We start from the raw sequence: 13,726 nt of genomic DNA, 5'->3' as shown, positions 1-13,726 counted from the left end.
CTGTTCATGGACCATAATCTGAGGAAGCAGCGCAGTAAGTTCGGGTAATTTGCTAAAGGTCACAACTGAGAAGTGGCAGAGCCGTGCCAGAACCGAAGCAGGCCCTCGGGCTTGCGCTCGGGCCGGACAGGCAGGTCTGTGACCCGAGCTAACGCCCCGCGGCTCGAGCGCCCCAGCCGGGCGGGTCCCATCCACGCTTTCGGGACTTCGTTTCCCAGCGCCCTTTGCGGCGGAGGCGCCGCCGGCTGCTTCCGCGCTTCTGGACTACATTTCCCGTGAGGTCTTGCGGCTCCGCGCTCGATCTCCTCGGCTTCTTGGGGCCGCGTCGCCTCCGTCAGACTCCATTTCCCGGCGGCGCCCGCGGCGCGGCGGGGCGGGGCGGGGCGCGGCGGGGCGGGGCGCGGCGGGGCGGGGCGGGCCGGGGCGGCCGGGGGCGGAGGCGGCGGGCGGGCGGCCGGGGCTGGGGAGGCCGCCGCCTCCCTGGGCCTGCCGGGGCGGCCGCTCCGCGATGCCGCTGCTGGTGGAGGGGCGGCGAGTGCGGCTGCCGCAGTCCGCCGGGGACCTGGTCCGAGCGCACCCGCCGCTGGAGGTGAGCGGGGCCGCGCGGGGGCTCGGGGGCCGCGGGGAGCCCGCCAGGGGCCGCCCGGACGCGGACTCGGACCTCGGCGCGGGGCCCGGGGCCGGGGCCGCCCCCGTCCTGGAGGCCCCGGGCGCGTCTCTGCCCGGGGCGTGGAGGGCACCCGGGGCCCCGCGGGGCGCGGGCCCAGAGAGGGCGGCGCCGGCCCGGGGCTGCACAGCGGCGCGGCGGCGCCCGGGCCTCCCTCCCCGGCGGCCGCGGCCCGTCCGCGCCTGACCCTGACCCGCCGGCGAATCTGGGCGCCCGCCCTCGCCAGGCGCCGGCAGGGGAGCCCCCCCCGGCGGGGAGCCTCGCGCCGTCCTGGGGGCGCCTGAAGCAGGGGGTTACCCCCGCGGGCTGCGGCCGGCGTCGGGCAGGGGACCCCGCGGGGCCCGGGGCCTCCCGCCCCGTCTTCTCCCCCGGACTCGAGCCCCGGGTCGCGCTCGCAGCCGGAAGAAAGGGACCAGCTTCTCCCCGGCCGGGCCGGTGGAGGACCACGCCCTGATCAAGGGTTTGGTTTTGTTTTCCTGCTATTGTCCTGAAATGGATCTCTGCACCCTTAACCCACGCGCCTGCAGGGACGGTTTGGAAAGGGGTTCCTCGTGTTGGAAAAATGGGGGCCACGTTCCCCTGATCCAGATAAAGGGGAAGCAATCGGTCCAGTGATTAGAGAGCAGAGAAGGAGCCCCCAGTGAATGGGAGGCCTCCGCTGCCCTTCCATTCAGAGCATTTAGTCTAGATGGGGACGGGATGTTTTTAATCAAAGGGTGACACAGAAATCACGAGTGGTTAAGTGCCACGAAGCAAGCTCGTCCCCTTTCACTGAGACGTCAAGTGCAGGAACTTGACCGAGCGTGTGGACTCAGGGACTGTGTAGACTGGACTCAGGGACTGCGTATGTTGAGGTTTCCAGCCAACGGGCAGTTGCAGAGTTTGCAATTGTTTTGTCTGCCTACTTGTTTGGATCATTCTCCCTCTGCCCTGTGTCCCAGAGTGTAAGCCTCCTGCAGGCAGAGAAGGGGTGTGCTTTGTAGCCCGTGGCCTAGAGTCCTTGCTGGATACATGCCTGTTCTATAAACGGGGGCAGAATGACCCGAGGATGATCGGAGGGTGAGGCAGAGTTGCTGGCCGGCAGCAGGGGACAGCGCTGTGAGTGTCCGCGTGCGTTTCGAGAGCTCACTGGTGATAGAGCCCACGCAGGCCCGGCCCCTGGGCAGTAGGCGGCCTCCCGTGTCACTGGCACACATTAGCCGGTGACGTCAGGAGTGGGACTCACCACGGGAAACAGTTCCAGAGCCTGAAGACACTAGTGACACTTTGTGGTCTTGTCTGCTTGAAAATTTCTGCGATAAATGTTAGAAAGCTCAGTGGCTGAGGCAGCAACTGAGTGTGGAGGGCGGCTCGCCTTGAAGAGCTTTCGGTCTGCTCAAGAGACTTGACCTGGAAAGGCTGGTAGTGGGGACCATTTGAGGGACAGGAATGTGTAGGGTGGGTCACTTTGCAGTGACCCCAGGGACGGCAGGAGGCATGAGAATGATTTCCAAAGGAAAAGGGGGAGAATATTCTAGGCGCGCAGGGGGGGCGGCACAGAGCAGAGGGCCAAGTGGGAGCAGAGGGAGTGGGGGCAATAAACCAGAGAGGTGAGTCCTCCGAGATCAAAGGGGTTCAGGTGGACCTTTCAACTAGTGAGCAGCGGGGAGAAATGAAAGGCTTCATAATTTTCCCACAGCAAGTCATGGGCCCCCATTTCTAGGAAAATAGAGATATCAAAAAGAAGATTATTGATAGGAAAACAAATATTTGTGACCACAGTCATTTTTCACGTTTTGGTAAAAAAACCCTTCCAGAAGTTTACCTTGGTATGTGATATACTTTTAAAATGCTCTAGAATGTGTCATTTTCCTGTAACAATGCCCGAGTGTGCAGCACCGGCAGCTGTAAGCCTGTCTGTAGCTGTGCCTGGCTTAGAAAAAGAGAAACAAGAAAAATAAATGACGCCTAGAAATGTATGGAGCACCAACGTAGGTGCTGTTGCTGTTCCTAGTTTACCGATGAGGACTGTGGGCCACAGAGAGGTTGGGTAAGTTCCCCAATCTCCCCCAGCTTGTTAGTGGTGAAGCCTGGCCTGGAACCCTGCCTTTGACTCTAGCTTACGGTAGCCACTGACCACATGTGGCTATTTACAGGTTGGTTAAAATTAAGTGAAATTTGAAAACCAGGCTCTAGGTAGCACTGGCCACAGTTGTGTGCATAACAGCCACATGTGGCAGGTGCTATAGGCTTGCCATCGCTGCAGAAAGTTCCAGTGGGCAATACGTCTGCAGCCTGTGCCCTTGACCAGTCACTGGATGCACAGTAACCAGTCCTGTGCCATCTTGCTAGATGGTTCCGTAGAACTCTGTACTGTGAATGCATCACAACTTAGTTCCTGCTTTTAGGCATGCAGGAGTATATAGTCTCTCACCGTTATGAACACTCACAGACCTGATCTCTAAACCCCTGTAATTATTGCAAGTGAATTACTGGACTCAGAGGTGGTTTTTTTTTTTTTTTTTTTTTCTTAAAGACTTATTTTATACAAGAGCCGGGGTACAGGCCAGATGCGTGGGAGGGTGAGAGGATTCACCAGAGACAGAGTGGGGAGCAGAACAGGCAGATGGACCGAAATACGCTGCTGAGGGGAGCAGCGGGGAGACAGGAGAGGTCTGCCGAGCCATGTGGGTCAGCTCCCTGGCTGGGGATTGAACTCAAGCCGCAGATGCTGGCAATAGCTTCATAGCCCTGAGATTTTAACCCCTTGCGCCACTATTTTTAAAAGCAGGATTGACGGGCCCAGGCAGCAGGGGCGAGGGCAGGAGCTGATCCTGGGGACGCAGCTGAGTGACTGACAGGGGTCACCACCCATGGCAGTGGCAGTGGGGAGGGGGTACAGCCCTTGGGAGGCCTGCCTGGGAGCCAGGGTTTACATTTTGAAGTGGCTGGAAAAAAAAATCAGAGAATATTTTGTAACATGTGAAATTGTATGAAAGCCAAGGTTTGGTGTCTGTCTCCCACAAGTATATGAAGCCATGTGCCTTTGCTGAAAGCATCTGGGTTGCTTTCAGGCTGTCACAGAGCTGAGCACCCCCAGAGCCGGCAGAACCCCAACGATTTACTATCTGGCCCTGTTCAGAAAGAAGAGCGCTGACCCCAGGTGACCAGAGCGCCCTTGAGTAGGAACTGGGAGGACAGGGCTGTCAGGGGAGACGGGGAAGAGGATTTTTAGTGAATCTTAGTGTCCAGAGAAGTTGAGAAAACTGGGGCCCCTTTAATTTGAGGAAGGATGCGCGTTTGTAAAGTCTTTTCCACGAGAAGGTGGGCTCACGCGCTTCATGCGGCGGAGCCCCTGGCAGCCTCCTCTCTGCTCCTCTCTCTCTCCCGAGGATTTATGCTGGTTTCTCGGGGAACTGGGAGGAGCTGTGTTTAAGAGAAAGGTTTTTGTCTTGGGTGTGAAAGTGCTTGTTTTTCACACTTAGCTTTGCTTTTGGTTGGTGACCTGGTTGTGAGCACGAGTGGTCAAAAGGTGCCTTTTCCTTCCTATCTTTTCTTCCCTCAAAGAGTAAAGCAAAAAGTGAGCCCTGGCTGGAGGAACCATAAGGACATCCTGCCTGCTCCTTGGTGGGATTTTGAGTTAAGGGGAGAAGCGGTGTGAAAACGAGGCCCCTTGTTCTGGCTTCTGGAACAGTCGGCCGCACGTGGTTCTCATTGACTTGCCGGCTGATCTGCCTGTGCCCTGCGGTTCTCTTAACCCTCGGTTTTTCTTTTCTTCTTTTGACAAGAGGCAATAATGTGGAGAGACCAGGTAAAACCGAGTCACTTCCCTTAGTTCATTTCTTAAGCTGAGGGACTGGTCTCGTGCGTGTGACTGTGTTGTTTCCAGTGAATGGAACTTCCTCAGAAGAGCACGCTCATTCGTCAAGCTGGTCGTTAGGGTTCTCACACGGCCAGCACGTCATTAAGTCCCTGAGCACCGGTCACGAGCAGTAGCAAGAAGCCTGAAGTCGGCTAGAAAAGCCTCTCCCGTCCCCACGCCGCCCGGTGCCCTCTGTCTACTCATTTCAGATTTTGTTCATTCCAGAGCTTATTTCTTGTCAGTAAAAAGGAAATGGTTACATACCAGTGTGGTATCAACTTGACATTTTTGAAAAAAAATTTTAATTCAGTTGTGAAAGAATTGAATCCCCCGCGTTGTGCCCCCGCCCCGGCTCCCTACGTAAGAATTCACACACACACTCCCACACACTCCGTTAGAGAAAAGCTTTGACACCTGATAGTCACGGCCCTTTCAGACATTCGCTTGTTGACGAGGGATGCCGCTGGGTGTTCTGCCTTGGTCCTGACCCGTCCCGGAGCCCTTAGGCAAGAGGGGTGCGCCAGGCTCTGCCCTCCCAGCCCGGGGCTGCTGGGGAGGTTCTTGCCGGTGTTTTTTCCTGTGGAGGAACATTTGAGTCTTGTCCCCACAGTTTGTTTATAGCTTGAAAATGTTTTGTACTTTTTTGTGTGTCTTGTTTTTCAGTCACCATTTCAGCCGCGCGCCAGGGCCTTCATTTTCCCCGACCCACAGCCATGGCCGTGAGCCCCCCGTCTCTTACCCGTGCGGCTGTCGCCCTGGCGTCTTGCCTTCTCCTGACGCAGGATGAGGGTTTGGGCCACTTCCTTGCTGCGCATTTCCAGCAGCAGGACTAGACTGGGGGTAGGCAGGGCTTCGCCCTTTCCTCTTTCCAGAGGGTAAAGAGGGGGACGTGGACTCGGGGTCCCTTGTCAGGTCTCTGCGTCTTATCTCCACTCTTTAGTGAAGGTGGTGAAGAAGGATTTTGCATCTTCTTCCAAAGGCACTAGGACCTTCCTTTATAGGTTAAAAAAAGACCAGCACCTCGTTGCTCTCTCTGCGCGCGTCCACGTGACAGCTGCTCCTTTGAGTCCCGCCTTCCTGTCAGCGGCGCCTCGCACCTCTCCCTCCTCGAGCGCTCCTCCCACCCGGCGTGCCCTGGCTCGCGCCACCCTCCAGCTCTTCATCCCACACTAATTTCCATCACTATTTTATTTTTTTTTTAATTAAACAGGAAAGAGCCAGACTTCTCAGAGGTCAGTCTGTTCAGCAAGTGGGACCCCAGGGCCTTCTGTATGTTCAGCAAAGAGAGCTTGCAGTGACCTCCCCAAAGGATGGTAGGTTAGGAAGCAGTGAATTGGGCGCTATCCCAGAAGGCTGTTGGATATTTTATTTTATTTCTTTTTTAAACAGGCTCCATCTCCATTCTGGGTTCTGATGATGCTACCACTTGTCACATTGTGGTCCTGAGGCACACAGGTATGACGACGGGCGAGGAGACCGTCACTTAAGCTCGCCCACGCTCGGGACCCGTACGTTCTCGATTTGCGTTTCCTGGCGTCCCATTTGAACTGGACTGTGCTTACCTTTCTCTCGTCTGCATGGCACCTCCCTCTCGCCCTGGTCTGAAGGGGTTGGCTGGGCAGCACAGACCTATCTCTCTCTCTCACAGGCGATGCGGGACGAGGCGGTCTGAGTGCCCAGCAGCAGCCGTGGCCTGCTTCCTCCGTCCCCCGCGGGAATAACGCGAGTCGTTTCACCTTGTTCCTCAGGTAACGGGGCCACCTGCTTGACACACTGCGATGGATCCGACACCAAAGCCGAGGTCCCCCTGATCATGAACTCCATAAAGTCCTTTTCCGACCACGCTCAGTGTGGAAGGTGAGCCGCGCCTACTGTGCTGTGCGCGCGATCCCGGAGCTGGCCCCGTGGGGGAGGCTGCAGCGCGCCCCCCGCGGCCGCGTCCCCAGCTGCTGTGAAGGGCGGGGGTCCAGGCTGGGGCACGGTGTGGGTCGCAGATGGGAACCTGACGGCGAACCTGTACTTCCCCTCCAGTGGTGTTCTTCTAGATGTGCTGTTAGACTGCAGAAGGGGTGCTCTCCTCCCCGGGGATGTTTTGTTGGGTGCTTCCTGTGAGCACACACTGTCTGTGCCAGAGCGGACCGCCTGCCCCCAGGCCTTCCTGCTCTAAAGCAAGGAGACATCCAGTGAGCGAGATAGGAAGGACTGTGGAGAAAACAAGGCAGGGGAACGGGGGTGGGGTGGGGTGGGGATGGGGGGCGCTGAGCTGCCACCCCTTGCCCCCATCCCCGTCCCGTCATGAGGGGCGTATGCCGCTGAGAGCAGCTCACCCGGAGTCGTGTGGTCGGGTAGGCAGCGCAGTGGCAGCCTGGGACAGCAGTGCCGTGAGGCCGGTGCTCACAACAGGCCCCTCTCCTTCCTCAGGCGTGGCCACCATTATTTGCAGTCTGAGGTCAGCCCTGAGGGAACCGTCCCGGTCAGTTGCAGTTCATAGAATCGCAGGGATTGAACAGAAAAGCAGCTGACTCCCTGTCAGTTTCTCTGGCGTGACAGACTGGTCTTAACCTGGATTCCTTTCTGCCTGGGGCTGGGCGGCAGACCAGACTCAGGGGCAGCCACTCCTCTCCCCCTTAATGTTCATTCATGGCCGACTGATGCTCTGGCCTGGGCTGGGCACACAGCGGATTCTGGCTTATTCTCAGGAAGGGATTGTCGGCAGAAGGCAGTGTGAAATACGGCCGCACTTCCCTAAGCACGAGTTCCCCGGATATTGGGGATGGTGGGAAGGGGGTCAGTAGACAAATGAGCATGGGAAAGTTGGGGTGGAGCAGTTTTCCCGCCTGTAGGACTTTGAGGGGCTGTTCTGTGCTCATGTACATGCCCACATGCCCAGGGAGGACTGCCAGGAGGCAGCTTCCCAGACTTAGTATCTTACCTCACGAACCCCTTTCCTGTCTCACTTGGCCTGTGTTCAGGGGCCGTGTGGCTGGGGGGCCCGGGCCTGTGCTTTTGAAAGATAGAGGAAAGCTCTGCAGGCAGGACGGGTTGGAGGGGCAGCCCTCGCAGAGCTGGTGCCCTTCCTGTCTCAGAACTGGTCCCCTCAGCTAAGATGGACTTGGGGCGTATCCCCCCGAGGGTGGCTAGTTTTCCAAGCAGGAGTTGGCTCTCACCCTGGGGCGTCGTGTGTGTGAAGGCTAGAGCCCCTGGGTCATGAGGCACCTGGGCAGGGCCCACAGGGAGCCGCGCCCTTTCCCCAGTGGCCCACACAGCTGTCTTCTGTATGTGCCGGGGCGCGGACAAGGCCCGGAAGCACGTGAGAACCAGCGCTCATGGAAGCTGGGAATTAAAATGCAAAGCAAAACCTCTAACCACCCTCTGTCTCTCTGCCAGGCTGGAAGTGCACCTCGTGGGAGGCTTCAGTGACGACAGGCAGTTGTCACAAAAACTTACTCATCAGCTTCTTAGTAAGTTCACTGTTTTTTCCTTCAAAGTTGATAAAAATTTGTAAAAATCCCAAAACCTAAAACCTAAGAGGAGCCAACCTGAGTGGACGACACACAGTCCTGTTCCCCTAGGATCTTAGATAAAGACCAAATAGCTAAGAGAGAAATTTCTAAGCACCGAGGGTGGGTGGGGACAAGATTTTCTTTTAAAATAGTTAACACGGTTCAGAATAATGAATGCTCAATTGTGAAAAAACCTTATCACCCTCCTGGCAGAAATGTCCACTTTAATCTGCAGAAAATTAAAATGACACCACTTTCCCCTATTAGCCAGTATTTAAAAGGGGGGAAATAAAAGCCTTTGTTCTGTGTTGTTTAGCATGAGGCCTCTTCGAGGCCGTGAAGAGTCACTTTCCGGGGGCCCTGGAGCTGGGTAGCCAGTCAGGATGTTATAGGACAGGGAGAGGGGCAGCCCAAACCCCGCAAACCTGCCTATTCTAAATGGGTTCTGCCATCCGCCGCATCAACACAAAACATAGGAGACTTTAATGGGAAGGAACTTTAATACAACTAGGAAACAATACAGGTAAGGCAAAGAGTCTAGTTTCTAAGTGAAGCACCCAAAGTTACCCGTCCCCTCGTGGGTAAAAGTCCATCCAAATGGGATTGGCCCAGAGCAAGGCCCCAAAGCCTGCCCCAAGTCTAAAGCACCTTCCAGTGGGGACCCACAGCAAAGGGTCAGAAACAATCAGACAAGCCCAGAAGGAAAAGAGCAAAATCAACATCAAGATAAAAGCTGCCATTGTCACCTCCCCACGGGTCTCACCCACATCTGTGTCACCCCGTCCACGACCAAAAGACAAGCGCAGTTTCTTCACATGTCTCTAGGCTCCATGCGCCTCCTCCAGGTCTCCTGGCTCCATCCTGCTTCCTTCCTCAGTCTCTTCTGCACCTTCTCCTCTTCCTGCTCAGCTCCACCCTCCCTTGGGTGGGGCAGGGAACTTCCCCCTTTCCTGGGGACCACCCTGTTACAAGAAGAGCAACTTGGCATTCTGCTTGGGTCTTAAAAGGTTCATAGCCTTTGACCCAGTAATCTCCCTGCTGGGAATCTAAGGAAATAACCTGAAGTGTGCAGTGTGATACCAGAGACAAGCAGGGAACAGTACCAGGAAATATTCCCATGTTTGTTAGCAGAGGATAGTTCCGTGCCCACACAAGTGAGCATGAAGAGGTTTAGATTACATGGGAAAGTACATAATGTAACGAAAAATTATGTGAACTCAGCTGTGCACAGGAAAATATGGAGGAAAACACAGTAAGCAGCGCTAGACGGTGGGCATTAAAAGCCCACATAGACCTAGTGTTCTTCTGACTTTTCCAGATATTTTTACAATGATCTGACTTTTTTAATGACTCTGATAATCAAAAAAAGTGTTACTAAAAGGAGAGTAAATATTTCTTCTGAGTTGGTTTGTCTCCTTGGCCAGTTTCCTGTGGCTGAGGCTAGGACTTGGCTGTCAGCGGTAGGCGGGTTCTCGGGACCCGGATGAGGGTGGTGGGACAGGCGGCCCAGTGGGCTTCTGGCCCTGCCCCCTTCCTCACTTTTTTTTTTTTAAGATTTACTTATGCATACAGGAACTGGGGTACAGGCCAGAGGTGCGGAAGATGAGAGGATTCATCAGAGACAGAGTGGGGAACAGAACAGGCAGATTCGCTGAAACACAGCTGAGGGGAGCAGTGGGCGAATCAGGAGAGGTCTGCTGCGCCTCCCCTTCCTCACTTGCTCAGCTTTGTTCTGCTTCTAGGAAGTATTTTGACATCCAATTTTAAACTTCTAATTGCAGATGAATTTGACAGGCAAGAAGATGACATTCACCTAGTGACATTGTGTGTGACAGGTAAGTTCTGTCGTCTTTCCCAAAAGCAAGCTTAGATTTCAGCAACATTTTGCCCTGGCCCTTAACACAGGACCTGGCGGGGGTGCCTCGGTCTCTGGTGCTTTGCTGACTTTGGGTTCTGCTTTTCCCGCTGCTGGAAGGGCCTTCCCTCCTCCTCGGTGTCCACCTCACTTCCGACCTTGGTTGAGGGGCTGGGCTCCCTCCAGTGTAACCCGTCTTACTCCAGGGTTGGAAGTACAGGTCTCCAGGGAAGAAGGGTCCAGACCTCAGGGAGGGCCTCTGCCAGCAGCTGTTGGTTCCACTAAACCCTACTCTGGGAGCTCAGCAGGGAGAGAGTCCTTGTCATCTTGACACGCCCCTTGGTGGCGGGGGGGTGGGGGGGTGAGGAGGGTGGGTGTGTGTGTGTCTTTCATGGCCTCTGTTATAGAAAAGGAAGCAGTTGTTTAGCATTTCTTTGAAACTGGATCTTAAAAATTCTTCTTTTCTGTTTGTTAGAATTAAATGACCGGAAAGAAAATGAAAACCATTTCCCCATCATTTATGGCATTGGTGAGTAGCGCTTGTGAGAGGTGGACGCGCGGCCAGGGCAGGCTCTGGGGCAGGCTGACTTAGTGACCCCTGGCTGCGGTACGTCCCAGCCCACACTCAAGTCCTGGCTCTGTGTATGTGGGGCACCCAAGCTTTACCTGTAGCTTTTGTCAACAAAGTAGGGAAAATGTCACGTCCCCAAGCTCATGAAAACAAGGCAGCAAATGCAACACGTAGGCAGAGTCATCCTGAGGGGAGCTGCCTGGTGTCAGAGTCTGTGTAGCCTGTGGAGGCAGTGGTGCTGTTCTAGGGCCGGTGTCCTGGGGGTGGGCACATGGGCATTTGAATCTATTTATATACTGGGAATCAGGTAAGGTTTTGATGGTGAACGAAGATCCTGCAAAGTGCAAAACTGAGGCTAGAGGAAACCCAGAGCCGCTTCCCTCCTGGCAGGCGCTGGGACTGAGGGCGAGATGACACTGGCAGCATCTGCAGAGTTCTCCCCCACATCTGTGGTGGTGTTTATTTAGCCAGGAGGTGGGTACACAGGTGTTCATTATTTTCTAGACCTTTCTGTGTCTGAAATAACTTAGTGAAAATTGAAACAAAAACCTCCAACTTGGCCAATATCAGAGGCCACCACCACCCTCCCCTCCAGCCTCTAGGAGCTGGCACTGTCAGTGGTAGCGCCCAGTCGGGTATAGTCTTACCTTGTGCAGCTTCAAGGTCGACTCCCCTCTCCAGGAAGGCAAGCTGCAGACACGGGTCGTTCTGTTCAGTTTCCAGTCTTGTCTCCTAGGAGACTCCCTGGCCTACATTGTGTAGGGTAGAATGCAGGGCGGTGCAAACCTTCCGATTTTGTCTTTCATCAATTCCAAGTCACCGTGTTGTCCTCACAGCTGTCAACATTAGAACCGCAGAGATTTACAGAGCCTCCTTCCAAGACCGAGGCCCCGAAGAGGAGCTGCGGGCTGCACGCGCTCTCACAGGCGGACCCGTGAGTTTCAGTTCAGCCTTGTGTTAAGTGGGGTGGTGCGGGGAGGCAGCAGATTGCAGAGCCTCGAGTTTGTAGCTCTCACAGATGACAGGTTGCTGTCAGCTTAAAAGAACTTTGATAATTCAACTTTGACTTTATTGCTCTTGTTTTAATTATAAAGGTTTTGTATAGATTTCCTATACAATTATAAAATTGTATGGGTTTCCTTAGTGTTATGAAAAAGCACGTGGTTATAGAAGTAAAAGCAATTGTGATCATAGCAGATATAGATTTTAAATAGTTATATCAGCTTCTTTAAAGCTGGAAATGACCAGGGAGCAGCATGTGCACATGTGCGTACACACACACACACACACACACACACACGTGCTCATACCCACATGTTCTTGAATGAATGTTTTTAGGTTGTGAGGGCAAAACCCCAGTTTTCTACCTTGAAGGCTTAGGGGAAGGTGCTATGAACCCCTGCACTGGGGATTTAAAGAGAACAAGCCCTTCGACTTTGTAGGAACCTTATCTCTAAAGTCCCCACAGAGCAGGGAAGGGCAGGCAATCTGTTAGCACAGCACGACTAACCTGTGGAGTTATCCAGTCACTTTGAAAGTCTGATTACCTTCGGGTGCTTTTCAACTAAACATTTTAAAAGTTACAAAAATAAAAATCCAAGACTCACATTATGTTTGAGGAATGGGCATAAGAATGATTTAAAAATGCTTAAAATGTGGGAAAAAAATGGCCCTCAGAGCACCCACCAAATATCTGACTTATGAAATGCTGACATTGTCATTGGAGAAGAATGCTTGGATTCAGTGTGCTATTTTGTCAACTATTTAACATTTTTAGGATTCTTTTTTCAATTTCTCAAGTAGTATCACTGCCCAGATTTAGCTAAGAGTCAGAAGATCTCAGTCCTAGTAACCAAGATTGACCAGTGCTGGTTAAGCTGAAAATTACCATTGGCAAGTTTGGGGATTCCAGGAATTGATCATAAAGCAAAAAAGCACTTTTACAGATTTTTTTCTCGACGTGGAACAAGGCACTGGTGTGCTTCTGAGTGGCTGTTAGGTGTTGGGGGTGGGGGGTGAGTTCTGTCGTAGTGAAGAACATGGACCTAGATACACACAGGCTTTGAGTCCCAAATTTGATGCTTGCTCAACATGTGCCCGTGGGCAGCATGTAGTCTGGGCCAAACGGGGACGAGTGGCACCTTCCTGCAGGGCTATTGTTTGGATTAAACAAAATAATCTATGTCACCCACAGAGTGCATTGCCAGACATGATGGACATATTCAGTAAGCAGCAGTTTGTTACTACGAGACAGGACTTTCCAGAAGCTTACCCCTCAGACTGCACTGCAGCCTGCATCAGCTGTAGGGTTTGAGAAGGTGATAACATTCCCTAAATTCTAATCTCGACATGCTCTTTTTCAGATGGTTAGCATTTATGATGCAAAGACTGAACAACTTCGTATAGGACCGTACTCATGGATGCCATTTCCACATCTGGATTTCTGGTTGCAGCAAGATGATAAGCAAATACTAGAGGTGAGAATTTATAGGTTAGGTAAATCTTAACTCTCTGGACCCTGGTTTCTCATCTTTAAGGGGAAAAACAGGTTTAGGCTAGATAACAACTGCGTTTCCTTCAGTGCGTGGTAATTTGTTTTTAGGATGCATCCATCGGTAGATCCCACTTAACTGCTATATCCTGAAAATAAGTAATGTCCTGGACAGACAATTGCTTGATGAAGACCAGCTGCCTTTTTTCTTAATAGTGACCTGAGACCATCCTGATGAATTAAAGAACACAGATACTTCACTTTTTGCATTTCTGTGACAGCAGGAATAGACTGAAGATAGCTTTCTCATGCCCCAATCTTGTTTTTTTCCAGAACCTTTCTACTTCGCCTCTGGCTGAGCCCCCCCACTTTGTTGAACACATTAGATCTACCTTGATGTTTTTAAAAAAATACCCATCTCCAGCTAACACACTGTTTCCTGGAAATAAAGCTCTGCTCTACAAAAAAAATGAAGATGGCTTATGGGAAAAGATCTCTTCTCCAGGAAGCTAAAACAGGATTTACCAAAGAAAGCGACTTTCTGGCACAAGACCACCGGGGTGGGGGGCTAGCGGGGAGCTGGAGAGAATCTGGAACCCACTCTGCTGAGTCTTAGGTCTCCTCCCTCCTCAGTCTTTCAAATGATTTTCAAAATAAAATCTTATTTTGGCAAAGGCAATTGTTCAGGTTTATTTTTTACATGACTAAAAAGTTGATTTCCAGCTTTTTCTTTGATTAGTTATAAGAGGTGGAGGAGGCGCCCACCATGCTGTTCTGTCCGCAGCTATTTCAGATACT

General features: G+C 53.0%; 1 protein-coding gene across 5 annotated transcripts; it reads left to right on the top strand.

The window, feature by feature from the left end:
* Nucleotides 1–508: 508 nt before the first annotated feature.
* Nucleotides 509–13,507, top strand: NTAN1 (N-terminal asparagine amidase; the record flags this gene model as incomplete). 5 transcript variants are annotated; one of them, XM_084249380.1, is made up of 10 exons in its annotated part: nt 509–589; nt 5,719–5,740; nt 5,898–5,963; nt 6,257–6,365; nt 7,896–7,969; nt 9,793–9,846; nt 10,342–10,395; nt 11,274–11,371; nt 12,801–12,914; nt 13,262–13,507. In XM_084249380.1, the coding sequence occupies 10 exons, from the start codon at nt 509–511 to the stop codon at nt 13,439–13,441; spliced, it is 852 nt and encodes a 283-aa protein (XP_084105506.1). In that variant the 3' UTR covers nt 13,442–13,507. The 5 variants fall into 5 exon arrangements, with proteins under 5 accessions (XP_084105506.1, XP_084105504.1, XP_084105505.1 ...); XM_084249378.1 differs by having other exon boundaries at nt 5,719–5,821; XM_084249379.1 differs by lacking the exon at nt 9,793–9,846 and having other exon boundaries at nt 5,719–5,821.
* Between the last annotated feature and the right edge of the window lie 219 nt (nt 13,508–13,726).

Source organism: Talpa europaea (genome assembly GCF_964194135.1).
Source record: "Talpa europaea genome assembly, chromosome: 12".
NCBI classification, from domain to species: domain Eukaryota; kingdom Metazoa; phylum Chordata; class Mammalia; order Eulipotyphla; family Talpidae; genus Talpa; species Talpa europaea.
Note: the sequence above shows the minus strand (reverse complement) of the source record. Positions and strands in the feature narration are given on the sequence as shown.